General features: G+C 44.6%; 1 protein-coding gene across 1 annotated transcript in view; it reads right to left on the bottom strand.

Moving 5' to 3' along the window:
• Positions 1-25,968, bottom strand: part of POLR3A (RNA polymerase III subunit A) — a 51,587-nt gene extending 25,619 nt beyond the window's left edge. Inside the window, exons 1-15 of the mRNA XM_030334183.2 lie at positions 25,777-25,968; positions 23,074-23,209; positions 22,706-22,843; positions 21,622-21,793; positions 21,220-21,374; positions 13,559-13,798; positions 13,287-13,449; positions 12,972-13,108; positions 11,302-11,405; positions 10,291-10,432; positions 7,207-7,347; positions 3,112-3,181; positions 2,340-2,467; positions 1,872-2,010; positions 452-616 (exon numbers count right to left, since the gene is read on the bottom strand). Of these exons, the coding sequence (XP_030190043.1) occupies positions 452-616; positions 1,872-2,010; positions 2,340-2,467; positions 3,112-3,181; positions 7,207-7,347; positions 10,291-10,432; positions 11,302-11,405; positions 12,972-13,108; positions 13,287-13,449; positions 13,559-13,798; positions 21,220-21,374; positions 21,622-21,793; positions 22,706-22,843; positions 23,074-23,209; positions 25,777-25,820 (2,074 nt within the window). The 5' untranslated portion in view covers positions 25,821-25,968. The remainder of the gene's footprint in view (positions 1-451; positions 617-1,871; positions 2,011-2,339; positions 2,468-3,111; positions 3,182-7,206; positions 7,348-10,290; positions 10,433-11,301; positions 11,406-12,971; positions 13,109-13,286; positions 13,450-13,558; positions 13,799-21,219; positions 21,375-21,621; positions 21,794-22,705; positions 22,844-23,073; positions 23,210-25,776) is intronic.
• Between the last annotated feature and the right edge of the window lie 2,015 nt (positions 25,969-27,983).

The following is a 27,983-nucleotide window of genomic DNA, read 5'->3' as shown; positions in this document are numbered from 1 at the left end:
CGTAAAAACCTGTACGTATGGCATGCTCAGAGATGGGCCAACAAAGGAAACAGAACAGTGCAAGGAGAGAAGGGAAACACAGAGTAACCCAGCAGAGCTGAGCTGTGAGGGCTCAGAGGGCCATAGGTGGAGCGCAGGTACCTTGGAAGCAGCCTGCGGAGGGCCCTTGTCTAACAACCCTGTCTGACTGGCATCTCGGAGCTACTGGGCATTTTGAGACAAGAATTCAAGAGCAAGTTCAAATCTGAAACCAGGCAAGTCAGTACTGAGCTGATCCCATTCTGTAAGTCCCAAATGATTCAGCCTGGAGTAAGTCTCCTTTCCTGTGTGCGGGTATGTGTGTGGCATGTGGGGGCTGGGGGAAGGAAACAAAGGTAAAAGAACAAACTAACGCACAGCCCTGAAACCCAAGCAACCACCACCATACGCCGAGGACGCTGGAGATACTCACAGAGGTAGACAGGAGCCAGCCTGGCAAGCCGTGACATTGCATCGGCAGCTTCGTTCTGCCCCCAGTCTCGCAGCAAAATGTAAAAAATATTGTTCTTTGATCCTGATCCCAACGTTCCCTTGTCCATGCTGCCGCTCATCAACTCACTGTTCTGGATGGTAACGTCTGCAAGGACAGCAAAGATTGGGCACTTGAATAATTACTTACTACTCAGCCTCGTTCCAACGTGGGGCAGTGGAGAAAGCATGCTCCCATTATGAAAATTAAAGCAAAGCAAAGCAAAATTCTCTCAAAATTTTTTGAGGGGAAAAAGAGAGAAATCTAGGGACTTTTGAAAAGCATGAAAAGCCCAGTGGTTTACCTTACAGTCCTAACTCTGAAAAGTACTACAGGACCCTCATTTTCAACTGTGGACTATAAGTGACAGCACCGAGCACTTATCCTGTGTCACAGGGATGTTGTGAGCATCTGATGAAATCACATGTCACAAACTACTCCATAAACTGTAAAGCACTTTGTTATTCCCCAAGATGATGAAAACTGATGACACCACCATGAAGAGCCTATACAACAAAATGGAATTACATGGAGATGAAACAAAATACAATCTAAAACAAGAAAGCCAAAACACCTGAAAGACCAGAGGTGTGTTTTCAAAGCAAAGGCTCTAACCCTGAGAAAAATCGGTGCCCTTCAACACATTTACTCTTCATTACAAAACAGGAATCTTGACCTTCAGAGACTCTGTGGTTCAGTTCTTCAGCACAGAGTCCTGGAGATCCATTTCTTGTCACAAGACCTTGCTAGCAAAGCCCATTCAAAGTCAGTGCCATTCAGAGGAGCCTGCTGGGGAGCTGCTGGTTAGCAGTCTGGGGTGAGCAAGGGAGCTCATGTCAGAAAGGAAACGCTGGCTGAAAGGCACTGGTCTGTGGACTATACTTTGGGTTGAATTAGTCTGGATGACTCAGATGGTTTAACATTTATATCCTCTTGTGGTTACACCTGATCTTCGTGTTATAAGAAACAAGTTGACCAGGAGGCGATAGAAAAATAGTCCCATTATACTTTTAGACAATGAACACATTTTTTGGACATAAAATGATAAATTACATGCCTCATATGATGAGATACTTTCTTATGGCAAAAAGGGGGGGGGGCAGAATAAAAGAAATTTCATTAATTTACAGACACTAGTCATCTAAAACACATCCAGAGAGGAACATTCTAATCACTGGATCATGTATCTACATGATCTCTACTTTTTAGAGAAATGGGGAATCACAGCTGAGGAGACATACCAACTACACTTCCCTAAAGAATAAACTTCCTGCCTAAGAGAAACATTGCATTTGCTTGCTAAGTGAAGGCACTCATTGGCCACCTGCTTTCTGCCCGCTCCCACCCCGCTGCTTTGACTCACAGGAATCGTTGACACAGAGATCTTCTCCTTTGCCACAGTACTGCTTTCCCTTGGTTCGGAGATTGGCCCTTACTGGATTGTCATCACTAGGTCTGAGGATGACACTGAATATCTGCTTTCCTGTCCACAGGGTGACAGGCTGAAGGAGGAAGAAAGTCACAATGTCAGCTGGCTGAGCCTGGTCTGCAGAGTACTCACATGCAAACCTGTACCCGGCATGCCTGGCTCCTGCACAAAGCTTTACTGTCTTAAATGTATAGTTATTTGCATAGAGAGAGAAAGAAAATGCATGCGTACACATGGGGAAGGGACAGAGAGAGGGGAGAAAGAATCCCAAGCAGGCTTTGCACTCTCAGTGCAGAGCCTGAGGCAGGGCTTGATCTCATAAACTATGAGATCATGACCCGAGCAGAAACCAAGAGTAAGATGTTTAACCGACTGAGCCACCCGGGTGCTCCCAGCACAAACCTTTAATATTGTAGGTGGTGGGAGGCGAACTTTAATTTTCTCGTCCTTGCCAACTAATATTGAAGCAATGATTTGGCAGGCCTTGGCTCGGTCAAAGAAAGTGTCCTTAAGAGTGAGGAGATAGGCGCCTATGAATGTTGCAAACACCACAAAAAGAAACGGAGTGAATGTGCGAGACAATTACAAGGTTTCAATTTTATTTTTTTTTACCTTAAAAAAGTTTATTTATTTTTTTGGGGGGGTGAGGCACAAGCAGGGCAAGGGGCAGAGAGAGAGAGGGAGACACAATCTGAAGCAGGCTCCAGGCACTGAGCTGTCAGTACAGAACCCGACGTGGGGCTCAAACTCACAAACTGTGAGATCATGACCTGAGCCGAAGTCAGACGCCTAACTGACTGAGCCACCCAGGTGCCCCAAAAGGTTTCGATTTTAAAAGGAATCTGGAATATTGCTAAGGAGTGAGTTAAAACCTATAGCTGCTTGCTGGCTCCCTCTTCCACTAGAATCTAAGCTCCACAAGGGACTTTGACTCACTGTCCTATCTCCAGTGCTTAGAAAACTGTCTAGTGCACGTCAGGAGCTGAACAAATGCTTACTGATTCAATGAATAACCAGCCAATCCAAAATCTCTCAAGCAGATTCAGAATCAAACATAGTAAACAACAGAATTAAACACATGAAATTAAATCGCTTCTCAAGTTGTTACATGAATCACTGTGAATGAGAATCCTAATGTTCCATAGTCTCCTCTCAAGTGAATTCATAAACACACCTGTTAGAAAGTCCTGAATAGCAGCAATCAGTGGTTCTCCATTCCTTGGTGTTACAAGATTTGCTTTCGTCTAAAGGAAAAACAAACACAACATGTTAGCCATTCTCGGACACTCTTTGGATTGCATGATGCAGTCCAAAGAACCACACCACAAAGGCTCTGAATTGTCACACATAAATAAAGAAGAGCAGGCGAGCAGTAAAGTGGGGCTGAGAAATGGCAGCCAAGGCTCTCAATCCCAGCTGTCACCAGCTCCTTGCTCCTTCATCTGTTAAGAGGAGTCAAAACATACCTGCAACACTGATGTCAGACGTTCCTGCCAACACTAAATACTGAGTGAAGCTTTGGATCCCTGTAAGAACTCTGTATGTGTAAGACTTCCTAGTTATTAATAAATTCACTTCTCCAAAGAAAATTCACTTCTATGAATGATAAATAGCACTGTTCTCTTTGAGGTCAATCAATTTCATACCTCTCCACAACGAGGGCAAAACTGTTGAGCTCTTAATGAAGACAGTGAGTCCTAATGATAATTAATGACACGATTTAATGAAAATTTAATGAATGCCTACACTGAGCAAAAAGGGGTGCTAGCTGTCCAGTGCATAATTAACAAATTAAAAAAGATTCTGAGCATCAGAGTGCATATGCTCAAGTTTTGTTGTTGTTGTTGGGAAATAAGAGACATGTAAATTTGCTCAAATCATGATGTGGAGATGCTCATGTTATTTGTGGGTTGTCTAGGCAACCTCACCTGGAGTAAAAGGCCCTCCAAGGCAGAGACCTGTTCCTGCTTTATTGTGAACATTCACAGAACAAAGATCCTCCAACAAGGGCTGGAAGGTAATCGTTCATGCTTGTTTTCTTTTTTTAAAATTTTTTTTTTTTAACGTTTATTTACTTTTGAGACAGAGAGAGGCAGAGCATGAACAGGGGAGGGTCAGAGAGAGGGAGACACAGAATCTGAAACAGGCTCCAGGCTCTGAGCTGTCAGCACAGAGCCCGACGCGGGGCTCGAACTCACGGACCGCGAGATCGTGACCTGAGCCGAAGTCGGCCGCTTAACCGACTGAGCCACCCAGGCGCCCCTCATGCTTGTTTTCTAGAATCTCTCTGGGATGGGAAAGGGAGTGGTCTGGGGCTGAGCACGTGAAGCTGGGATTTGCATATTTTGCAAAAGTCTCCCCAGTAATTTGGGACCACATTCAGGCTAGAGCCCTACCTATGGAGACAGAACTGCTGAGTTGATACAGTTAGATGATAATTTTCTTACATGTAATTGAGGGGATTTGTCCTGATGGTACCAAAGATCTTCCATCCTGGCCTTAGAGCCTGTGTTTTATTGTCATTTTTAACCAATGATATATGCTGTTATAACAAAATGGATCCTCAGTACCAAACTCAAGGCTGAAGTCCAAGTAGTTGGCTACAGGCCATTATCTCTAGCAACTAGCTGACATAGCTGATATCACTAGCAACATTCTAATTATTACTTTTTTGTTACAAAAATAGTATGTTTTTTACAGAAAGTCTAAAAACATAGATAAGCGAAAAAAACCAAAACGACAACAACAAAAAAACCCCACCCAGAATCCCAAAAAAACATCTCTGCATGGAACTGCCAAACCAAAAGAACTGCAGTTAAAACATTTTGGTACATAACCTTCCCAATTTCTGGCTATAAGCTTTTTTACAAACACGGAAACATCTATTTACCAAATGAAATAAGATCATGTCTTACACACAGCCTGCTTTTTAAATAAAAAATAAATCATAAGTAGCTTTATGCTGACAACAATACTACATCATCATTTTTAAGGGCCATGCAGGATTTTGCGGTACGAATGTGATGTGATTTAACCTAACCAACTTTTTTTATTGGCGGACATTGCCTGCTTCTAATGTTTTATCACTACAAGTGATTTTGCAACTGGTTATTTCCTCTGGAGAGCTTACCAGAGTAAGAGTACAAGGTCAGAAAAAATGACTGCACTGGTCAACGCACCATCTGACTGTGGGAGTGTGGATCTCATTCATGGCCATTCGCCCTCCTCATCTTCTCTCTTGCTATCTCCCAATACAGAGCACAGCACTCCTCACAACTGCTACAAATACAAGGCTTAGGAGGAAACAGGCTAGCCTCTTGTTACCTCATGTATGATCACACCACAGGGTCTTTGTACCTGTTGGTCCTCTGCTTGGATTGATGTTTTGCTGACAACCACACTGCTCGTCAACTTCTTTTAGAACTTGCCTTGAGTGTTATCGTTCTAGTGGCCCCCTCAGACCATCCTCCATGAAACAGGACCCCTCTCATTTTCTTTCCTCCTTGTTGTGATTTATTCTTTTCTTCTCAGCACTTGCCACCACATGACCTATTTTATATTGGTTTATTCTCCACCTCTCCCCATTTGAATAAGGATAAAAGCCAGAATTTTGACTTTTTTCTTCTGTGTTGCCCTCCTAGGAGAGTACTTGGTGGCACACAGTACGTACTCATTAAGCATCAACCGAATCATTTAAAAAGGCTGAGGGGTCTGAAGAAACAACTCGGAAGAAAGACTCCAAATGCACAAAGATGGCCCTTAAGGGATTTATCCTCATAGCAAACAGGGAAAACACCCTAAATTTTCAGGAGAAGGTAGGTGAATCATGGTGTGCTAAGCTTGTGAAATACTGTGAAGCCATTATAATCGATAATTATGAAAACTTTACAACAAAGGTGGGCATTTATAACATGTTAAGTAGATAAAAGCAAAACCAAGGCTACTAAAAACCATGACTGCCACCATCTAAATTCGTGGATAAGCAACAAACATAAAAATAGGGGTGCCTGGGTGGCTCAGTCGGTTGAGCATCCAAATCTTGATCTTGGCTCAGGTCACGATCTCACGGTTGTGAAATTGGGCCCCATGTCAGGCTCCACACTGAGGGTGGAGTGTGCTTGGGATTCTCTCTCTCCCTCTCTGTCTGCCACCCCTCCATTCTTTCTCTCTCAAATAAACAAACAACAAAAAAAGAGATGGAGATAAAGAAAAGAGATGTGATGTGTAAAAACCTCACCTTATTTAAATAACTCCATTACACTACAATGTTTGAATAAGTAAGAAACTGATGTTCTAAAAAAACTGAAATTACCCGCATGAATTTCTTAGTATTAAGTGTGTGTACAAAATAAGTAACACATCAAATACTTTACTAGAAAAGATGTCGACTTTAGGCATGAAAAACCGAGGCACAGGCCATGAATGCAGCCACTCGTTCCTGTCCCCACCAAATCCTCATGTACTTTTAATAGATCTGCTTACAGAACTTAACAGCCTTCACTTTAGAATCGATACTAACATCCTACCCCAAGAGAGATGAAAAACACTCTATCAGAAATGGTAAGAAGTGTTTTGGGGTTAGAAACACTAACAACCACAGCCAAATCTACTTAGAACAAGAAAAGCAGAATACTGGGAAAAAGGAAAACCTAGCCTCTAAAAACTCAACAGTTCGGGGCCCTGTTAAATTTAGGAGCGATGAGCCCCGCGCAGCACTGTGCTGCGGCTGGGTTCGCGAGCCGGTAGAGTCCATGTAGCACAGCAATGAGAGCCCAGCCACACGCTCCTGGAGAGCAGGCGTCTGTGTGACTCACTGCTGAACTTCTCTGCCATCTAAGGGGCTCCCCTTAACTGCTGGAAAATGAAATGGTGGTATGGGTCATCATATAATGATTCTGTTTAGGGTGACCTTTAGACAACAAACAAGTATATAACATACTATGGGAAAGTCTTCAATAAAGGGTATGGGTACTCAAAAGAATTTTCAGCTACCAGAAAACCTACTTATACAGAACATCTGCTGTGCCCTTGACACCCAACAGTCAAGATACTGCTACGCCCGCATCTATCTTTTCCCAGCTGGTTTTCATGTATGTCCTGTACCTTAGAAACGCATATTACAGGCCAGAAGAATACCCACTCCTCTCAGCTCCCCACCTGTCACTGACACTCCCTTACACCCTACAGGGTGTTTTCACACAGGACACACGCTCCCCTCCCCCTCCTTTCAAGCTGTTACACAGAAGCGGGGCTGCCCTACCCTACATACCCCCATGAGAACAAGAGCCTCTGCTTTAGCTTCTTCTGTTTGAGGAAGATGAAGGTTCATCTCATCACCATCAAAATCCGCATTGTAGGGTGTACAGACACACTCGTTAAATCTGAAGGTCCGGTGCGGCTTGACCTTAGCCTGTGGAATACAAAAAAAACAAAATAGGAGAGGGGCTTAGTCGTTTATCCAAAAGCTTCATGGTTTCAAAATATTAATAAATGGCTTCCTCGAAAACTGGACACTTTAGATTAAGGAAATAAAATCTTTGTATGTTTTGTTAAGAGATACATGTCACTTGTGGAGGTATTCTTTATGAGATCAAAACAATGCAATGAGTGTTTTAATACGAGGCAAGCACCAAGGTTAAGAGCCATGTGAAGGGGCTCCCACTGGCCAGTGATGTCACAGCTGGGTATGAAAAAGATTTATGGCAGAAGTTGAATAAAACACATGGACTAAATAAAAACCCAGGGTTCATTATTATTACTTTTTAATTTAAATTCAAGTTAGTTAACATATAGCGTAATAATGATTTCAGGAATAAAATTTAGTGATTCATCACTTACATAGAACATCCAGTGTTCATCCCAACAAGTGCCCTCCTTAATGCCCATCACCCATTTAGCCCATCCCCCTTCTCAACACCCCGCCAGCAACCCTCAGTATGTTCTCTATATTCAAGAGTCCCTTATGGAAAAACCCATGGGTTAATGACACTGAAAAAAGAGAAAGCAAAAACAGACAAAAAAATCCAACCCGACCTCGTTGGAAGAAACTGAGCACCAACTTTTTCCTTCCCAGACTGACAATAAAGGAACAAGAATCAGGCATTTATGCTGCCTTTCCTTCAGGCGCTATATTTTTGGATAAACAAATAACTGTAGTTAACAAGAACAGGCTCTTCATTATAAAAATGATAGGTATGGAGGGGTGCCTGAGTGGCTCGGTGGGTTAAGCACCTGACTTCGGTTCAGGTCATGATCTCATGGTTGGTGAGCTTGAGCCCCATGTCTGGCTCTGTGCTGACAGCTCAAAGCCTGAAGCCTGCTTCAGATTCTGTCTCCCTCTCTCTCTGCTCCTCCCCTGCTCACTCTTTCTCTATCAAAAATAGTAAATAAAAGATTTAAAAAATTTTTTTTTAATTTTTTAATTAAAAAAAATTTTTTTTAACGTTTATTTTTGAGAGGAAGAAACAGAGCATGAGTGGGAGAGGGGCAGAGAGAGAGAGGGAGACACAGAACTGGAAGCAGGCTCCAGGCTCTGAGCTTTCAGTACAGAGCCCGACGCGGGGCTTGAACTCATGAGCGGTGAGATCATGACCTGAGCCAAAGTCAGGTGCTTAACCGACTGAGCCACCCAGGGACACGCCCCCCAAAATTTTTTTAATAAAATGATAGGTATGGAATATGAAAGGCATGATAAATGAGAAATTCTTCATTTTGCAGCCCCAATGAAATAACACGGGCAATAATTAGCCATGGATGAAGTCTTTAGATAAAAGGTTGGTAAGGAAACTTTGAAGGGAGGCATCAGGCTGAAGTATCTGACGCTCTAACCTTCTCAACATAAGAAGAGTGGGGCAGCCAGACAGCACGCCCTTCCTGAAATAAGGTAATAAGGTAAGAAGCAGCCAGTGCCACCTAGGAGTCATTCTTGCCAGAAGCTGAGCCTGAATCTGATCGCGCCTCGAGTACTGCCCAGTTCAGAGGGATAAAAGGAACAATAAACTCTTAGTGCCGTATGCTTACACACACACACACACACACACACACACACACACACACATACACAACATGAGACATTGTTTAGGACAAGTGACCTGTTTTTTTCCAACAACGACACTGAAATTACAAGAACAGGGGGAGGGGAGATTGTTGTAGAGAGACTGAGGACCTGTATCAACCAAATGTAACATGCAGACTTTACATCCTGATTTGGACAAAGTAGCTGCGAAAAGACAGCTGAGACCCTTGGGGAAATGTGCACATGGGCTGTGTGCTACACAAGAGCAGGGAGTGAGTGTTCATTGTGGTGTGACAATGGCGCTGTGGTTGTGTGTGTCTTGCACAAGTAAACTGTCTAACTGACTGAGCCACCCAGGTGCCCCCATCACATGTGTGAACTGATCACACACGGAGAAAAGACCTGGCACCTGGGTCATCAAAGAAAGAAGGGAGAGAGAAAACAGGTGTGGCAGAATCTTGGAAAATTATTCAATATAGAGAATGGGAACATATGAGTTCATCATAGTATTCTTTCTACTTTTGTATATATTTGAAATTTTTCAAGCAAAAAAACGTTTACTTTGAAAATGTCCCAAAGCCAAGCAAAAGTTTCTGGAAAGGGAGGGATTTTGTTCACCTTCCCAGATCCCCATGATCGTAATCCCATAGTCATAAAGTGCTTCTTCGGTATTTCCACGCTTAAGTAAAATGACTGATGCAGCATGTTCGTAAACTGAAAGACCGAATCTAGAAAAACACTAACTGAAGAGCCTGTTTAAATGCTGTTGCAAATGCTCGTGGATTTAACGGCTTTGGAGATAGGAGAATTTATGAATATTTAACGAATTAAAGTTGCACCTCATTTCCATTTTAAATCTCCAGAAAAAGGAACTGCTGTTGTTGCAAAACGAAATCACTGAAAAAAATATGCTCCAAGGTCTTCATTGGAGGGCCACTGTGACGAAAAATCTCCTAAGCATTTTAGTTCCATAGTTAATAAGCCACATTAAACCCCAAGTCACCTTTCAGCTATATCTGTTTTACATAAGTCTGCATACACATATATATGTATATATTTTCATTTGCAAGTGAAATCATGCCAGTTACTTTCATGCCAATTTTCAATTAGTTCCTTTCTGTTTTACTGTTGAGTGCGGATTTTATAAATATTAAAAACGTTGAAGGGAAGCTTAAAATGTGAAAGTTTCACTCAAACTAAAAAGTGAAGTAAGAGAAAAATCAAAAGTGACAAAAAATTTCAGATTACCGGCAATCTTAATTTTAGGAGTCTGGAATTTAGCATGCGCACACAGCAGACTCCCACCAACAGAAAATAAAAACAGAATCTCACACTCACCAGATGCGCCATAATGCTCAATTTGTGCAGTGAGGGCTGCCGATTGAACAGCACCACATCTCCATCTATGAGGTGCCTCTCCACGATGTCCCCGTACTTGAGCTCCTGAGCCATCTTTTCCCTATTTCCGTACTTCAAAAACCTACACATGTGATAAGAAATGTGACCTGTGAGAACAAAGCTCCCTCACCAAGGTGCTCCCTCTTCATGTCAGGATTCAGTCTCTAAAATGATGGATATTTCATTGGATCAAAGCTGCCTCCACAAGCCATTAAACTATGACACAGATAGGTCCTCATTTTGTAAATGTTAAATATGAGAAAATTATGTCTTAGAATCACAAAAATGCAGTCATAAGTCAGCTTCTCCCACAGTACCCTGTTGATATGTTTTGTCTCATGTTTGTCTCAAGAGATAAAAAGGCACCAGAGATCAGTGAAGGGTGAGAGCTGGCCAAACCAGTGTCCCCTAGGCTGTAAGTAGAGTCAAGTAACCCCAGAGAGCCCACACGATGCAGAAAATGATTGGCTTGCACACCCCCACGTGTTCTGTCTTCCTAGATCCAACGTTAAATGCAAGGCAACAAATAGACATTTTGTATATATGCAATGAGTAAGCACAGCAAATGACATACCTAGGTTCACTACAATTTAAACAGTATTTTCCACAGGCTAAAATGTCACAAATGCCGGATTTTGGACGACATTCTTTGGCTGAATATGGCGACCTCTGTCATAAGAAGGTCGTTACACATAGCTAGATTGAGACAGCATTGGGGCGCCTGGGTGGCTCAATCAGTTAGGCATCAGACTTTGGCTCAGGTCATGATCTCACAGTTTGTGGGTCTGAGCCCCGCGTCAGGCTCTGTGCTGACAGCTCAGAGCCTGGAGCCTGCTTTGGATTCTGTGTCTCCCCCCCAGTCTCTGCCCCTCCCATGCACATGTTCTGCTCTCAATAATAAATAAATGTTAAAAAAAAAATAAAAAGAAAAATAGATTGAGACAGCATTACCTTTTCATCTGTGTGTGTCTCTGCTGAATGAAATTGGCTCCTGGGTGAACTTCAGGGCCATTTCGAACCAGTTTCCTCAAAAAGTTGATGTTTGCTTTGTTCACCTACATAACCACGGTAGAAGACACAAGCAGAGGCTGTTAGCTTTCCGTAAGCTAGCACACTATACTGTACTGTGTCTCAATCTTTACTTTCCTTGAGTGATTCCAGAAGAAAGAGAAGAAACTTGTTTATCTCCTGCTGCCTAGAGTCTTGGGTTTAACGACAACAGCTGATTGGCACACAGGCACCCGGGTTCTAGTCCGAACTCACCACTGGAAGGGTGAAATGGCCAAGTCCTTTCTGGCCTTTGGTTTCCCCATTAGTAGAATGAGTGGGCTGGACTCAGCTGAAGGGACCTTCCAGAACATTCTATGAGCAGTTGGCAACTTTACTAGCAGTGATTTACCATGGGCTCCTGAGGTTTAAAAGCTGTGGCACCAGCACTGTTAGACCCTGGTCTGCAACATCATGTCCCATGACCTCTTGGACAACAGTCTCGTGAAAAACCGTCGGAGAAGGAAACTCTGGATCATTAGTAAATCAACTAAGGACACTTTACACAAGCTTTACCGGAAGCTTCCATGATCTGGGCTAATTATGAATCTCAAAAGCAAACCCGAAGCCAATACCTTCCTGTATCAGGCCTTGCATTTTCTATACCTCAGTTACTGTAAAGGCTATTTTACACTCATGATGAGTGTGAGTTAAGTGTAAAGTGGGGCAGCCTTTCTGGCTATGCCTCAATAGTCTTAAAACACCCCAGATATTGGACTCGATGGTTGTTAAGGCCTTAAAAATAATAATCTTGGGGCGCCTGGGTGGCGCAGTCGGTTAAGCGTCCGACTTCAGCCAGGTCACGATCTCGCGGTCCGTGAGTTCGAGCCCCGCATCAGGCTCTGGGCTGATGGCTCAGAGCCTGGAGCCTGTTTCCCATTCTGTGTCTCCCTCTCTCTCTGCCCCTCCCCCGTTCATGCTCTGTCTCTCTCTGTCCCAAAAATAAAAAAAATAAACGTTGAAAAAAAAAAAATTAAAAAAAAAAAAATAATAATCTATCCCAAGAAAATTAACTGGATGTGGTGTTTATCATTTAGTGGCCTTATTTTATTTTATTGCTTTTTAAAATTTTCATTTGTTTTTGAGAAAGAGGGAGAGACACAGACAGTGTGAGCAGAGGAGGGGCAGAGAGGGTGGGAGACACAGAATCCGAAGCAGGCTCTAGGATCTGAGCTGTCGGCACAGAGCCTGACGCGGGGCTCGGACCCACGAACTGCAAGATCGTGACCCGAGCTGAGGTCAGATGCTCAACCAACTGAGCCACCCAGGCACCCCTATCATTAGTTATTTTAAAAGAAGAGGTAAGAACCAACACAGGAAGAGGTCAAAGACCATACTCCTTGGAGAAGTAAGTTGCAGAAGAGATGTCTGACATAAATGTGAATATATACACACAAAGGCAGACATATCTGTGTTTGTGTATGTTGCAGACACTACATGCGGTGGTATATGCGTCAGACTGGAAGATAACACGCACACCTCGGGATTTTCCAACTGTCTACTGTTTGGAATCTCAAAATAATAATGTAAAAGACTGGAGTCAAAACAGAATTGAGCGGCTGAATGGTACTTACCTTCTCAGGAAAAGTAAGAATTTTGGCCACGTGAACTGGCACGGCTACCTCATCAATCCTGAGGTTGGGGTCAGGTGAGATGACTGTTCTGCCAGAAAAATCCACTCTCTTTCCTGAAAGGTTGCCTCTAAATCGACCTAAATCAATAAAAATAGGTTATAGGTCTCTGCAGCACAAATGTATGCTGTTTGGGGATATAGTATGACCACAAACAAGAAAATTCTGTAATTTCCAACTAGATACACTAGACATGCTCCAAAAAAAGGGTAACAAAAGGCAGAAGACTGTCTCCTGCACATCTTGTTGGAAACATACCCTGTTTTCCCTTTAGGCGCTGGACAAAACCTCTGGTCCATTTCTTGGGCGCCATGTTGAGGGGGATGCCCGAGAGCTCACTGTTAATGTAGAGGGCGCACTGCAGCTGCAGGAAATCCCAGTCTTCCATGATCATCTGGGTCTTAGCTCCTGATATGCGATGCTAAAAATGAGCAGAAATATAGAAAAAAAAAATGATCCTGGGTCAATCTTTCTCGATAAGAAGGGTTTGCATAGATACACTCCTAAACCTGGGGCTTGGAAATACTGACCTTTTTGATGACATCATTTAGGAAAATGATTTCTGTCAGTTTCATTGTCAGATCATCTTCATTGGTGCCAGACTTCAAATCACTCACGACGGAGGGTCTGATACACAAAGGGGGCACTAAAAGTCGCGTGAGAATCAAATCAGAGGGCTTTCCAGCTTCTGGGTTCATTAGAAGTAGAGGGACATCTTCAGCTGGGATTCGTTTAAATAAATTCAGAACTACTAAGGGATTCAGGTTTTCCTATGAAGAGCAGGAAAGGAAGAATGGAGACACACGTTAACTTCCCACAGCTTGGGCACAGGTTTACTTCTCCGTGCACTCTACCGGACCCACCACGGAACTCAGAGTAAGTGCAAACATGGGCAGAGATTTCTGTTGGTAACACGCTACACTGGCAGAGCCCTAAACATGTGTATACCTTTCCTTCCAATTATTTAATGCCAGTAATTCCACTTCTCATAATTATTCCACAGGGTCTGACTTTAGAAGTCAACACAGAGATCTGGCTATAGGGATGTTCAGTAAAGCCGTTAATAGTGAAAAATTGAGACTGTCTGATAGGTTGCTGGCTAGACAAAATCATGGTATATCCACATGTGAGCAAGCATGAAGCCATTAAAAAACGACATTACAGAAATGTAGCCACTGTTATGGAAGGTGTTCATAAGACATTGGTAAATGAAAGAAGTGTGTGTATAATATGATCTCATTTTGGGGGAAAATGTACATCTGTACAGAAAAGAGGAAATGTACGTTTAGCGAGGTGCTAACAGTACCGTCTGCAGGTGAATGGAATTATAATCGCTTCTTCGTTTACATTTCAATTTTCTACAGTGAACTTATATTGCCTTTGTATTAACTTCATTTAATAGAAGAGCTATGCTACAAGAACTCACTCGTAATACGAGAACTATACAAATGATCAGAGATACCCAAAGACGAAAGTTAAGAACAGTCAGCTTGTGTCTTATTGCTGCTTTATTACATTTTCTTGGGATGAGAGACTGTGTGACCAAGAACACGTTACAACCAGAACTTGCTATGCGTAACTTAATGAAATAGGGAGCAAAACCAAGAAGAAATGTTTGAACAGCCACTGCCCTTAAAACACTGTTGCAAGAGGAAGTTTCCATGGTCCTACCCTGGAAGAGATGGCAGTAGAGTTGGGGAGAAGGAATCCTGCCTGACGTTTTGCAGTCTGGTCCCTGCCCACAGAATTCACCTCCCTCAGCTTCCCTGTCCCCCAGCAACAAGCACCTCATGGCCACCTGAAGCAGTTGGAGGAAATCTAAAACTAAGAGCTCAAGGAACAGGATGAAGGCTGAATGTCACCTATAGTACCAGAGTCGTGCCAGACAAGGACATCACGGACATCCACGATGCAGGGGGGCAAGACTGGCAAGAGTCACGTAACAACAATCTCCCAAGGGACACACAGAAGTGGGCCTGACTTATCGTTATGTGACAGGAAACAGAAGTTGGGGACCACTAGAGAGACAGAAGGGCTGTTTGGTCTGAGGCAGAATATCCCAACAGCTAGGGCTCCCTGGTGGAGCGTGGGGTGCCTTGGGTGGTGGTGAAGAGAGCACCACGTGCCAGAGATGCTGTGGAAGGCATTTATACCTGGTGGGGAGGCAAGACTGATGCCATCTATGGACAAACTCTTATCTGCAGGTCCACCAACCCCTGGATTTGCATTAAAACTGGGACTGGATGGGGCACCTGGGGTGGTTCAGTTGGTTGAGCGTCCAACTGGACTCTTGATTTCAGCTCAGGTCACGATCCCGGGATTGCGGGATTGAGCCCACGGCAGGCTCCATGCCGAGTACAGAGGCTACTTAAGATCCTCTCTCTCCTTCTTGAGGGTACTCCCCCCCCCCCCACACCAAAAAAAAAAGACTCTCTTTCCCCCTCTTTCCCTCTTCCCGGCTTGCATGCTCTAAAAAATGAAAACAAATTGAAAACAAAACAAAAAATGGGGAGTGGATATACACTAGTCTTCTGGAGATAGAGTCCAGAGTTTTTGTTCAATTCCTAAAGAGGTCTGTGAGCCAGGAAAGGTCCAGAACCACTGCTCTATGGTCTCCATCAACTCAAGAATGCTATGCTACCCATAAAGGCATACGGGGTTCCATGTTCCTGGAAATTAAATGGGTAGGTAAACATGTTGGGATGTGGATCTTCCTGAGATCAATGAACTTCAGGGCAATACGCTCGCCTGTCTGCACAATGCCCCTCTCCACAAAAGGTAAAAGTAAGTCACTGATGCTTTGTTCACTTCAGGTTACTAAGCGGTTCTGAGGAAGGGCCATTTGGAATCAGGCAAATGGTGAATTCCTGTTTTGCCCCCTCCCTTCTTCCACAGCTGGTATAAGAACCAGGATGAGGGGCCCTGGGTGGCTCAGTCTGTTAAGCGTCTGGCTCTTGATTTCAGCTCAGGTCATGACCTCACGGTTGGGTTCATAAGATCGACCTCATGTTGGGCTCTGCACTGATAGCATGGAGCCTGCATGGGATTCTCTCCCCCCTTCTCTCTGTGCTCCTTCCCCAGCGTGCACACATTCTTTTGAGATAAATAAACTTAAAAAAAAAAAAAAAGGCAGGAGGAGCTGATGGTCTCTGATGAGTCTGGAGGCCCCCACACTGTCCAAGCACTGTGAGTGGCATCAAACAGGGCCTCAGAAAAACAGATCTTGTTATACACCACACTTAAAAGAGAAACCAGCAGAAATGTAAGATGGAACACAGGTGCTATGGAGGCACAGACAATGGACATGTGGTTGAGGAAAGAGTGAGGTCAAAGGGTCCGGAGAACAGAGGTGTTCCGGGCTGCAGGGAAGAAGCCAAGGGAAGGGAGAGTTTGGTAAAGAGGGGAAGGGAGCAGGCTGAGTAAAGCCAAAAGGACATGGAGTCTGAGCCTACATGTGGAGGGGGAGGAAACCTCATCTATCCTCACTATGTCTGTCATTATTTTTTAAAAAATAGTTTCATTATCATAAATTGAATCATATAGATGCACTAGACAAAATTGCCTTTATTTATTTTGGAAGTTGACTTATTTGAAGTAATTTCTATACCCAAAGTGGGGCTCGAACTCATGACCCTGAGATTAAGAGTCACATGTCCTTCTCATTGAGCCAGCTGGGCATCCCTGTCATTGTTATCATACTGTCAGTAGCAGCGCTAACTACTGCAACTGGGTAATTCGGTCTAAGCACTTGCTGTGCACCAGGCACTCTGTTAAGCACTTGATCTGGAATTCAACTCTTAATCCTCACAATAGCCTTAAAGCAGATACTCTTGTAATCCCTGTTTAGAGCTACAAAACTCAAGTCCAGGTTGGGTCACGTGTCTAAGGTCACAGAACAAACAAGCAGCAGAACTGGGCTCTAATCTTGGGTCCGACTCCAAGGCCAAAGCTCTTCACCACTATCCTAAACCACCTCTGGGGCATCAATCTGGATAGAGTGGGGTGAGATACATGGGGGTGGCGGCAGTGGGGGAATGCCCAGGGAGCCAAGCTCGATGCTCTAGACTCTGAAATGGGAGGGGTTACCTCCAGGGCCGAGTCATTTAGGAAGGAGACTTTCCCAAACAAGATGCCTCCCAGGCTGTATGGGAGAATCGTGCTACTCCCTACTATGGAGAGTGTGTGGAGCAGAGACAGTGGTCACCCGTCCCGGACAGAAAGCTGGCAGGGGGCAGTGGTGGGCTGTCGAGGATGCTGATGCAGGAGCGGCAGAGTGTGTGCAGGGGCACCCTGCAAGTCAGGCCGCCCCCAGGAAAGCCCAGGCACCCTTCACGCCCATGACCAAGGCTGCTCACCAGGCTTCTGAAAGCCTTCTGCACAGCCACCAGCCTGGACAGTGCCTCTCTCTCTTGGGCTGTACAAGGGCCAAGACCATCTTCCTCAGCCCGCCCGCACTTCCTCTGTAGCAGCTTCACCCTTACTGCCTTTGAAGACATTTCTGCCTGAATCAATTGCTGACACTCTCTCCCCATTTCCAGGAACACTCCCCTTTCCCAGACATCTGCACGCACACTTGCAGCCCCTGACCATTCTTACTGCGTGCAGTGACTCTGGCCTCTGGCTCCTTTAACACCACCAGGTTCACGGCCTGTTTTCTTTGTACCCATTCTGTTCCCCAGTCAAGGCATAATTCACACATACTAAATTCCACAAATCCTAAAGAGACTGACATGCTTCTACACGTATATACCAGACACACACTAGTGTTCCGATCAAGATACAGAGTATTTCCATCTCTCCATAAAAGGACCTTGGTATTTTTAAAAAAAATTTTATTTTTGACAGTGCGAGCGAGCACGAGCAGGGGAGTGGCAGGGGGGAGAGAGAAGCCTGAGCATGCTCTGCATTGACGGCAGAGAGCCCCATGGGGGGCTCAAACTCATGAACCATGACCTAAGCCAAAGTCGGACGCTTAACCAACTGAGCCACCTAAGCGCCCCAGGACCCTGATACCTCTTTTCAGTCAGTACCAAGCTCTCACCCCAGGGGTAACTACTCTCCTGATGTCATCACCACAGATCAGTCTGGCCTATTGCTGGACTTGATCTACATGGAATCATACACTACGTACTCTCTCGTATATGCTTCTCGTTCTCTGCAGGATTCTGACCTTTGGCCAGGTTGCGTGTCACGAGTTCACTTCTTTCATTACAGCATAGTATTCCATCGTGTGGATCTATGACAATTTGCTAGGGGCACCTGGGTGGCTTAGTCAGTTAAGCGCCAATCTTCAGCTCAGGTCATGACCTCATGGTTTGTGGGTTCGAGCCCCGCGTCGGGCTCTGTGTTGACAGCTCAAAGCCTGGAGCCCGCTTCAGAGTCTGTGTCTCCCTCCCTCTCTCTGCCCCTTCTTGGCTCATGCTCTGTCTCTCTCTCAAAAATAAATAAACATTAAAAAAAATTTTTTTATGACAATTTGCTATGCTCCCGCTGACAGGCATTTGGGCTATTTCCAATTCTGGCTTTTATTAATAAACTTGCAATGAACATTCTCATACAAATATTTCTGCAGACATATGCACTCATTTTTCTCAGGTATGTACTGGATTAAAATTGCTCAATTGTTGGGAATGCAAGCTGGTGCAGCCACTCTGGAAAACAGTATGGAGGTTCCTCAAAAAACTAAAAATAGAACTACCCTATGACCCAGCAATTGCACTACTAGGTATCTATCCAAGGGATACAGGTGTGCTGTTTCGAAGGGACACATGCACCCCCATGTTTATAGCAGCACTATCAACAACAGCCAAAGTACGGAAAGAGCCCCAATGTCCATCGATGGATGAATGGATAAAGATGATGTGGTATATATTACACAATGGAGTATAACTTGGCCGTTGAAAAGAATGAAATCTTGCCATTTGCAACCACGTGGATGGAACTGGAGGGTATTAAGTTAAGCAAAATTAGTCTGAGAAATATCCTATAATATCACATGACTTCACTCATATGAGAACTTTAAGAGACAAAACAGATAAACATAAGGGAAGGGAAACACAAATAATATAAAAACAGGAAGGGGAACAAAGCATAAGAGACTCATATATATGGGGAACACAGGGTTACTGGGGGGATGTGGGAGGGGGGATGGGCTAAATGGGGAAGGGGCATTAAGGAATCTACTCCTGAAGTCATTGTTGCACTATGCGCTAATTTGGATGTAAATTAAAAAAAAACAAACAGCTGAACTGTACGGTTAGTGTAGGCGTAACTTTGTAAGAAATTGTTAAACGGCCATTCAAAGTAGCGGTAACCTTCCACACTATCAATGTGAGTGCTAGTCACTTCACGTCCTTGCAAGCAGGCAGTTTTCAGTTTTTTTTACATTTCCATTTTTCCATGTGGGTATAGTTATAATTAGTGATTCCCTGATGACTAATAACATTGAGCAATGTTCCTTTGTTTATTGGCATTGGAATGGACGCTTTGGGACGTGCCAATTCAAGTTTTGCTCCCACTGCTTAAAATCAGGTTGTATTTTGGGGCACCTGGGTGGCTCAGTCAGTTAAGCGTCTGACCTTTGATTTCAGCTCAGGTCATGATCTCACGGTTTGTGAGTTCAAGCCCCACACTGGGCTCTGCATTGAAGTGCGGAGCCTGCCTGGGATTCTATCTCTTTTCCTTTCTCTGCCTTTTACCTTCTCTCTCTCTCAAAATAAATATAAATTTAAAAAAATCAGGTTATTTTTCTTACTGATTTTTAAGGACCGTTTCCTGGATACGAGAGTCCTTTGTCAGATATATGAATTGTGACCGCTTTCTCCTAAGCCGTGACCTGCCCTTTCTCTCTGGTAATGGGGTCTTGTGAAGAGCAGTCAGGCTGTCCTACAATTCTGTCATTTATTCACCATGAACCATTCACCACCTCAAAGCCTCTGATGGGGCCACGCTCCTCAGAGCAGGACGCGCTCTACACCAAGCTCTCACTTGTGTCTTTTCTCTAGCACTCCAGCTGCCGTGGCTTGAGTCCTCTCTGTCACTTTGGGCAGGGCTGTCTCAAGCACTGAGGATTAAATCAGAGGCAATCCATGTGAAGAGCAAGGAACAGGTCCTGTCCCTCTCAGCAGTCCCTGAAGGCAAGTGCTTTCATTAGCACTCTCTGGTTTTTCAGAGCCTCAGCCTCAGAATCAGCCGAGGCATTGCCGCCTGGATGTGCTGAGCTCACTACCCTCGATTCTGTAAACCCTACTCCTGTTTGAAGACCAGAACAAACCACACCTTTCCTCAGTATTTCCCAACCAAGTCCAAAGCAACACGTTCCTCCTCCTTTCCCACCGTACTGTACTTCCGGTCTCTGCCACTCAAGTGATGGTTAGCGCCCTGGCCCAGGATGTCAGTTATCTTTTCAGACTACTTGCTCGTGACACATCTAAACGGTGGGGTCAATGACAACAGACCCACTGTCTTACAGTTCCTGACACTCCCCATATGACTGACAGAATTTGGTACTCAGTAGCCACTCAACTGATTTGTTAGTTTTGTATACTACCAATTCTGGATGGTACTGTGTGAATTCAGTACTAATCGAAATCAAAGTGAGGCAGAACAGGCTACTTCATAAAGTTCTACTAGTTAAGCCTGTACCAAGAAAAGTAACGGGAGTTACCTACAATTTCTTAGATCTCACCCATGTGAGACACAGGCTCTCTCAGTTTATGCTCTGTATAGCTGTGATGCCACAATCTCTTATGATACAACTGTGACATGCTGTCTGCACAATTCAAAGTGTGTTAGTTAGTTGAGCGTCTGACTTCGGCTCAGGTCATAATCTCACAATTTGTGGGTTTGAGCCCCGTGTCAGGCTCTGTGCTAACAGCTCGGAGCCTGGAGCCTGCTTCAGATTCTGTATCTCCCTCTCTCTCTGCCCCTCCCCTGCTCATGCGGTCTCTGTCTCTCAAAAATAAATAAATGCAAAAAAAAAAAAAAAAAAAAAAAAAAAAGCGTGTTAGTTACATGATCAGTCTACATTAAACACTGAACACACTGTAAGATAAACACTTTTTATGGAAGTATTCCTAGAGATCTACCTTAACAGAGCTTCTCATTTCGGAAGACGTGTCTATCAGAGAGGGAGGGGTAAGAATGGGTGCGTGTGATGCGGGGGGAGGCAGGCATATGATTTCAGGCTCACCTGCGCCCTTCCCAGCAGTGGTTCCACTTCTTTGTTATGCTCGATGGCTGTTTCAAAAGACTGAAGGAAATTTGATACAATAGGATCCACCACTTTTTTGTTGGTCTTGTATTTCTCATGAATTATCTTCAGTAATCCACATTTCTTTACAGTACCTGTAAGAGAGAATTTATTTACCAAGGTTGGGAAAATGAGATACTTGCTCAGGCTGGCCTGAGGCTGCAGTCTGGCTAATGAAATCACTGAAAATGCATTTGGCTAACAGGGCATCAGTTGCTAGGCTCTAATGTCTAGTTTGCAAGAAAAAAACCTGACCTCCCAACACTCCATAAAACTAATAAGCTAAATGGACCAAAGTGAGTGGAAAGGACTATCACCAAACCTTTTATGTGTTCTCCTCACCATTAAAAGCACCGCAGTAATGGCAGATGTTTTTCTTCCGGCACTTATCAGAGATTTTCTTCTTCAGGCCACGTTTCTGGAGGTAGGTCAGGCCGGGTCTCTTTAGATAATCCAGAAACTGCTTCTTCTCCTCCTGGGACAGCATGATGTGGCAGCAGGTTTTACAGATCATCTTTTAAAAATTAAAACCGATGAAAGGATGAGAGATGAAAAAGTCTTTTCTTGAAGGAAAAAAAAAAAAAGTCACCCCTACCTCTTGCCCAGAAGACTTTAAGCGATGTGCCCGGAGATATGTACAGAGAGGGGGCTGATGTTCACCAGAATGCTACTTATAGTCAGAGCTGCCTGGTAGAATTTTTGCTGATTTTTAAATTTTGTGCTGTTCTGTACTGCTTGATTCATGATTATTATTATTTTTTAAGTTTACTTATGGGGTGCCTGGGTGGCCCAGTTGGTTAAGAGTCTGACTTCAGCTCAAGTCATGGTCTCATGGTTCGTGGGCTGAAGCCCCACGTTGGGCTCTGTGATGACAGCTCAGAGCCTGGAGCCTGCTTTGGGTTCTGTGTCTTCCTCCTTCTCTCTGCCCCTCCCCCACTCATACTGTGTGTCTCTCATACTAATACTCTCTCAAAAATAAGTAAAACGCTAAAAAAAATTTTTTTTTTAAAAAAAGTTTAGTTTGAGAGAGAGACAGAGAAAGCAAGCAGGGGAGGGGCAGAGAGAGGGAGGTGGAGTGAGATTTCCAAGCAGGCTCTGTGCCGTTAGCACGGAGCCCGATGTGGGGTTTGAATCCACGAACCGTCAGATCATGACTTGAGCAGAGATCAAGAATTGGACCCTTAACTGACCGAGCCACCCAGCGCCCATGATTACTTTTTACAACACGTACTTACCACCTACTCAAGAAAAATCAAGAGTAAAGAATCCTTATGCGTCTTCTTGTAAGATGCAGTATTGCGTTATGTAATGTAAAAATCCTCCCCAGATGTCCCCCTGACCACTCACGGCTCCTAAGCTCACTCCCAGTGTCCCTGAGCAGTAGTTCCTAAGTTTACACCCTGAAAACGGACACCTCTGCACCTACCTGTAAGATGCCTATAACTGCTCTGAAGTAGCCCACGTGGAAGCATGGCAACTCCAAGTCAATGTACCCATAGTGTCCCAGACAGTCAGCCAGGTTCTTCCCACAGGTCTCGCAAGGACGGTCCTTCTCACTTGTACCCTTTGGAAAAAAGCACACGCAATCGCTAATGGAGACCACTGCACCGGAAAGAGGGACCAGGTGACTCTGAGTCAAAATCTCTTGGGAAAGTGCAGTGTATTCAAATCCTCCAGAGCGAGGTCTGGAGACCCTGAGATGTGCAGGGGGAACAAGGGAGATGGAGAGAAGCTCTTGCTTCTTCCAATCTGGCAAGTCAAAACGCACAGAAGCGGGAAGGGTTGGGACCTTACCATCCTATGGTCAAGCACCCCATACAGCAAGGGGGCGTGGTTGTTGTCCTGGCTATACAGGTTCTTACTCACAACCTGGATGTGTGCCTGCTGGCGCATCTCCTCAGGTGACTTCATTCCAAAACAGATGTGGCTTCTGGAATAAAAAGAGACGGGAGTTGGGGTGCCTGCCTGGCTCAGTCGGTAGGGCACCAAGACTCTTGATCTTGGGATCGCAAGTGGAAATCCAATGTAGTGCATAGAGCTTACTTAATTAATAACGAGAGAGGGGAGAAATTACATCAAAACCGCTTACCAAAAGCGGCTATTGCACAGTGAGCCAGCACAACCAACCTTATCCTTCCAACTGTCTGTAGGCTCGCTGTGCTATTATTAAATATATTCAAATCTCTCCCATTTTTCCTTGGTAAGCATCCCTTCGTCCTACTGAAATAATTTCCATTCTTACTATCAAGTGAATGATTGCTTGCTGCTAAATTCTAGGAGAATGTTCTTATTTTACTGCTCTGCAGTGCTGGATGTTAACTCCCTCTCCCCCTTATCTTGAAATATTTTCTTCTCACGGCCTTGGTGACACTACATACTCTTTGAATGCCTTGGCCCATGCCACCTGTTCCTTCTTAAGTCTCTTTTGTAGTTGTTTTTTCTACTACCATCCCTTAAGTATGATCTCTCCTCACCTAGGGATGCAACACAACTCCTTTTTATTCTACACATCCCTCTTGAGTGACTGTGTCACTGGAGTACCTGTTAATGTCTGTCTAATCTCCTATAGACCAGCTACTACTACTCGGCTGGAGACGGTAATAGACACCTCTTCTGCATAGCTGTACAGGCACCTCAAACTCGACACATCTAAAACAGAACCCAGAACTTTCTTTCCCAAATCTTTTCCTTCAACCATCTGACCAACAAACCGGGGATTTACGATGTGCCAAGCTGAAGATCCATATTAGAGGACACAGACAAGGACCCTGCCAACATGGCACTCACGGTTCAGGGTGGGCAAGAGAGACAAGCAAATACAGACACAAAAGTGAATAGATGCAGAGATTGAAAATGATATGAAGTGGTAGACAGAGTCTAAGAAAACTATGTTATGGGGTCAGAAAGCCTCTGTAAAGTTGACATTTAAGCTGAATTCTGAGTAAGAGGGAGACAGCTGTAAAACCAGACAGAGGTCCGGCATTTTCAGTAGAGAACAACTAGGGCAAAGGTCCCAGAGCCAGCACAAGCGTGGCATTCGAGAACCAAATGAACCAAGCCAGTATGATGGAGCACAGAAAACTAATGGTACAGGACAAGATCAGTGAGGTGTACAGGGCTCAGGTCAGGTTGGGCTTGGGAAATCTGGTAGAGAATTTAAATGTCAGTGCAAAAGAAAGCTGTTAGAAGGTTTTAAATGGAAGTCTCAGATACCTAATTTGCATCTTAACAGAGTCTGCCAGCCTGCTTTGTGAGAACAGATTACATCTGAATATGGATGGGGTTTGGGGTGGGCATGAGGGGCCAGGGAAATATGGATTCTTCCAAGTAAGATACTTGTTCCCCTTGAATGGCAACCATCCACACAGCTGCCCAAGCAAGAAATTCTGTGTTTCAATCTCATTTCTCCCTTCCCTCATCCCTAACACTCCTGTCAATTTTATATCCTAAACTCCTCTAAAATCCACTTCTCTCCAATGACTCTACCACCCTCATGCAGACCATCATTACCCCTGCCTGGACCCCCTGCAGTGGCCTCCAAGGTCTCTCTCTTACTCTGTTCCCCAAGAATCAAGAGATCTTCCAGAAGAAGCACTCTTATCAAGACACCTCCCTGCTTAACACGCTTCAAAGGTTCCTTACTGCCTGCCAGATGACTCTGGAACACAGCTTCAGATCCCCCACGTCCTTCTCATCACCCCTTTCTCCCTCCAGTGCGTTCCTTATCTGGTCGGCGTTTTTCTGCTTTCTCATTACATACTCTCCGAACCCCTATACCTACGCTTGTACTTGCCAAGGTTCACTGGTCTACCTTCCTCGACTAGACTAGGCAGTAAGGTCTTATTCACGCCCCATCCCTAAAGCCTATGGCTGGGTCTAGCACACCATACCTTCCTCAGTGAGCATCTGCTGCAACAGCAACTGGTTCATTTTCCCACTGGAAGCATTAAGGAGAGGTCGTGGCCTGATAACTAAGCTCTGAAGGAGTAGACCCAGAAAGCGCAGCCTTATTTTTGAGACTGCCACCCACAGCCCAGTGGTATAGCTTTCTAGCTGGTGACTCCAACCTTTTGGTCAGCAAATGTTGCCTCCGTGTTAGGTGCTTTGCGGTAATACCAGAATTAGACACACTCCCCGGCCCAGATTGCTCCCCCACGCTGCAGTGGCAGAAGATTCGCTGAAACAAAGGGGTCATCGTTTGACCTCGAGAGGACTCGTGCTTAGGCCCAAGGCTCACGTCCCATCCCACCTACTCCTCCCAAAGCCCAGGGGCCACCCCCGGCCTGCAGTCCCCCGAGTGCTGGAATGCCCTCTTCCTGACCGATTTCTTTGACCTACCTTGATTACTTCTGAGCTTTGCCCACCACCTTCCGCTGATTCCCGGCCCTCCCCTTCCAATTGATCCTCATCTCCGACTCTTTGAGACCCAGGACCCCTGACCTCGCGCCCCTCTGCCCCTCATTTCTCCGTCCTTTGGCCATTCTTGCCCCTCCTTACATTTTCTTGGCCACATCTGTCTCTCGGAACTGCTCCTTCACCATGGCGACGGCTGCCGGGGCACCCTCCTCGAGACCGGGGGAGCTAGATTAGAGAAACGTAGCTCCCTGCACCTCCCGGCCGTGCTTCTTGCCTCGTTACTAACACAGCAGCGGCATCCTCTCGGCCACCGTAGAGCGCCCCACGTGGTCGCTTCCTCTTCCGCTACTCGCCGGCGCGTCTGTCAGTCAAGAGAGGCTTCGGACACGCCGCTTTTCGCCTTCTCCCTGCACTGCCATCTTGCGGCGCCTCTTTGAAACTGCACCAGGGCCTGTGCTGTATCTTCCAAAAGCCCATTTCCGGTCCATTTCTCCAGGTCTTCTGACACCTGCAGAGATACTGCAACGCTTTGCCTCAGGACTTTCAGGCAGTCAGGGAGACAAAAACTGCATAAAGAGGAAAATCGTCGTCATCGTCACCAACAACATCTTAATTAAAATCCTCTAATTTTTTAAGTAAAGGTGGGGGCTTAAAATGAACCTGCCCAGGGTACAGAGGTACCAAATGGACGACCACGGAAAGAAATAAACAGGTCAGAAAACACGGCCATGCGTGCACCTTCAGTTTACAAAGTTACTTTGAAAAAGAAATGAATTAAACATGTTATTGATTACAAAAACAGAAGCTGTAAATCTGTGAAAAGTTAGCCATGATGAGCTAGGGATACAAGATGAGGGGACACTGCGAAGTGAAAATCATTAATGTATACAGGAGATAAATTGCTTACCCAGTCTGTGACAACCTGTGGGAGGTGATCCTAGTGTGATATCTAAGCACATGAGACTACCAAGGAAACCATACTACCATAGGATTCAGTGCTACAGAGCCAAAAATGTCTTTACTATTTGTGGGGAACTCTAAACCGAATCCAATGAAGTGGTTTAACACCTTTGAATTGTAAGAAGGTACGTTAGACTCCATGGATTCTTACTAGCAAAACACAAATGCAACAGACGAAAAGCAAAGCAAATCAGATTTTACTTATTGTGGACAATACTATACTAACAAGACCATACTAACAAGATTTGATGAGTGATTTTGTCATAGAGAAGTTGAGAGCAAACGTTCTGGAACCACAGTGCCTCCGTGGGTACTACCACTTAAAAGTTGTGTAACTTTGGGAACGCTATTTAGCCTCATTGTGTCTTAGTTTCCCCATTTTATAAAAGGGGTCAGCAATAGGTACCCTACTTCTTAGTTGGTCAAACGGCAAAATGAAGGTGAAAGTAATTAGAATGTAACAGGCACACAACAATCACTCGGTGAATATTAACTATTATTATTCTAAAAAATATAGGAGGGGCGCCTGGGTGGCTCAGTCGGTTGAGCGTCCGACTTCGGCTCAGGTCACGATATCGCGGTCCGCGAGTTCGAGCCCCCCATCGGGCTCTGGGCTGATGGCTCAGAGCCTGGAGCTTGCTTCCCATTCTGTGTCTCCCTCTCTCTCTGCCCCTCCCCCGTTCATGCTGTGTCTCTCTGTCTCAAAAATAAATAAACGTTAAAAAAAATTTTTTTTTTTTTTTAAATATAGGAAAGTTGTCCTCAAAGCCTGCACTGTGGTTTTCTCGTTCATTCTAACCTTCGGAAAGTTCTTTCCTAATGTCTCTTTGAACATGTACATATATTCTTTATTTTTGCATGACCATTTTACTTTAAACAACTAAACGAATTTATGGATCAAACAGCTTTTTTTTGTTGTTGATAAGGACTAAGATTTTCAGAAAAAGCAAATTAATTAATGAGTTTTTTGTTTTTAATTTACAAAATCACCAGGAAAATCTCAGAAAAACAATACGTAGCAATCAACGAAAATAGTTTTATATATTTGACATAACAAAGGTTTTGAGTCAGGATTTCTGCAGTTTTCCTCGCTATAAAATGAGGAGGCTGGTTGACAGTATCTCCTAAGATGTCTTGCATCTTTACGAACCTCTAACTCGCAATGAGACAATTTAAACTATAATTCGGCTTATCGGAACTTTAAGGAAGCGCAGTTCAAGACAGTAAATTGAGCTGAAAGGGAACCCACGCTGGCGTAAATCCGTCGGCCCAAATTGTTCCGCCTCTGGATTGGCCAGTCCAAAATCCCGGGGGTGTGGACGAAGATCCTTGGCTCACCTTAAGCCTTTTTCAATCCGGCATTGGCGCGGCCGCCCTCACGGTTCGGG

The sequence above is a fragment of the Lynx canadensis genome, chromosome D2 (genome assembly GCF_007474595.2).
Source record: "Lynx canadensis isolate LIC74 chromosome D2, mLynCan4.pri.v2, whole genome shotgun sequence".
Taxonomy (NCBI): Eukaryota; Metazoa; Chordata; class Mammalia; order Carnivora; family Felidae; genus Lynx; species Lynx canadensis.
The sequence above is the reverse complement of the archived record's forward strand: the minus strand, read 5'-3'. Positions and strand labels throughout refer to the sequence as shown.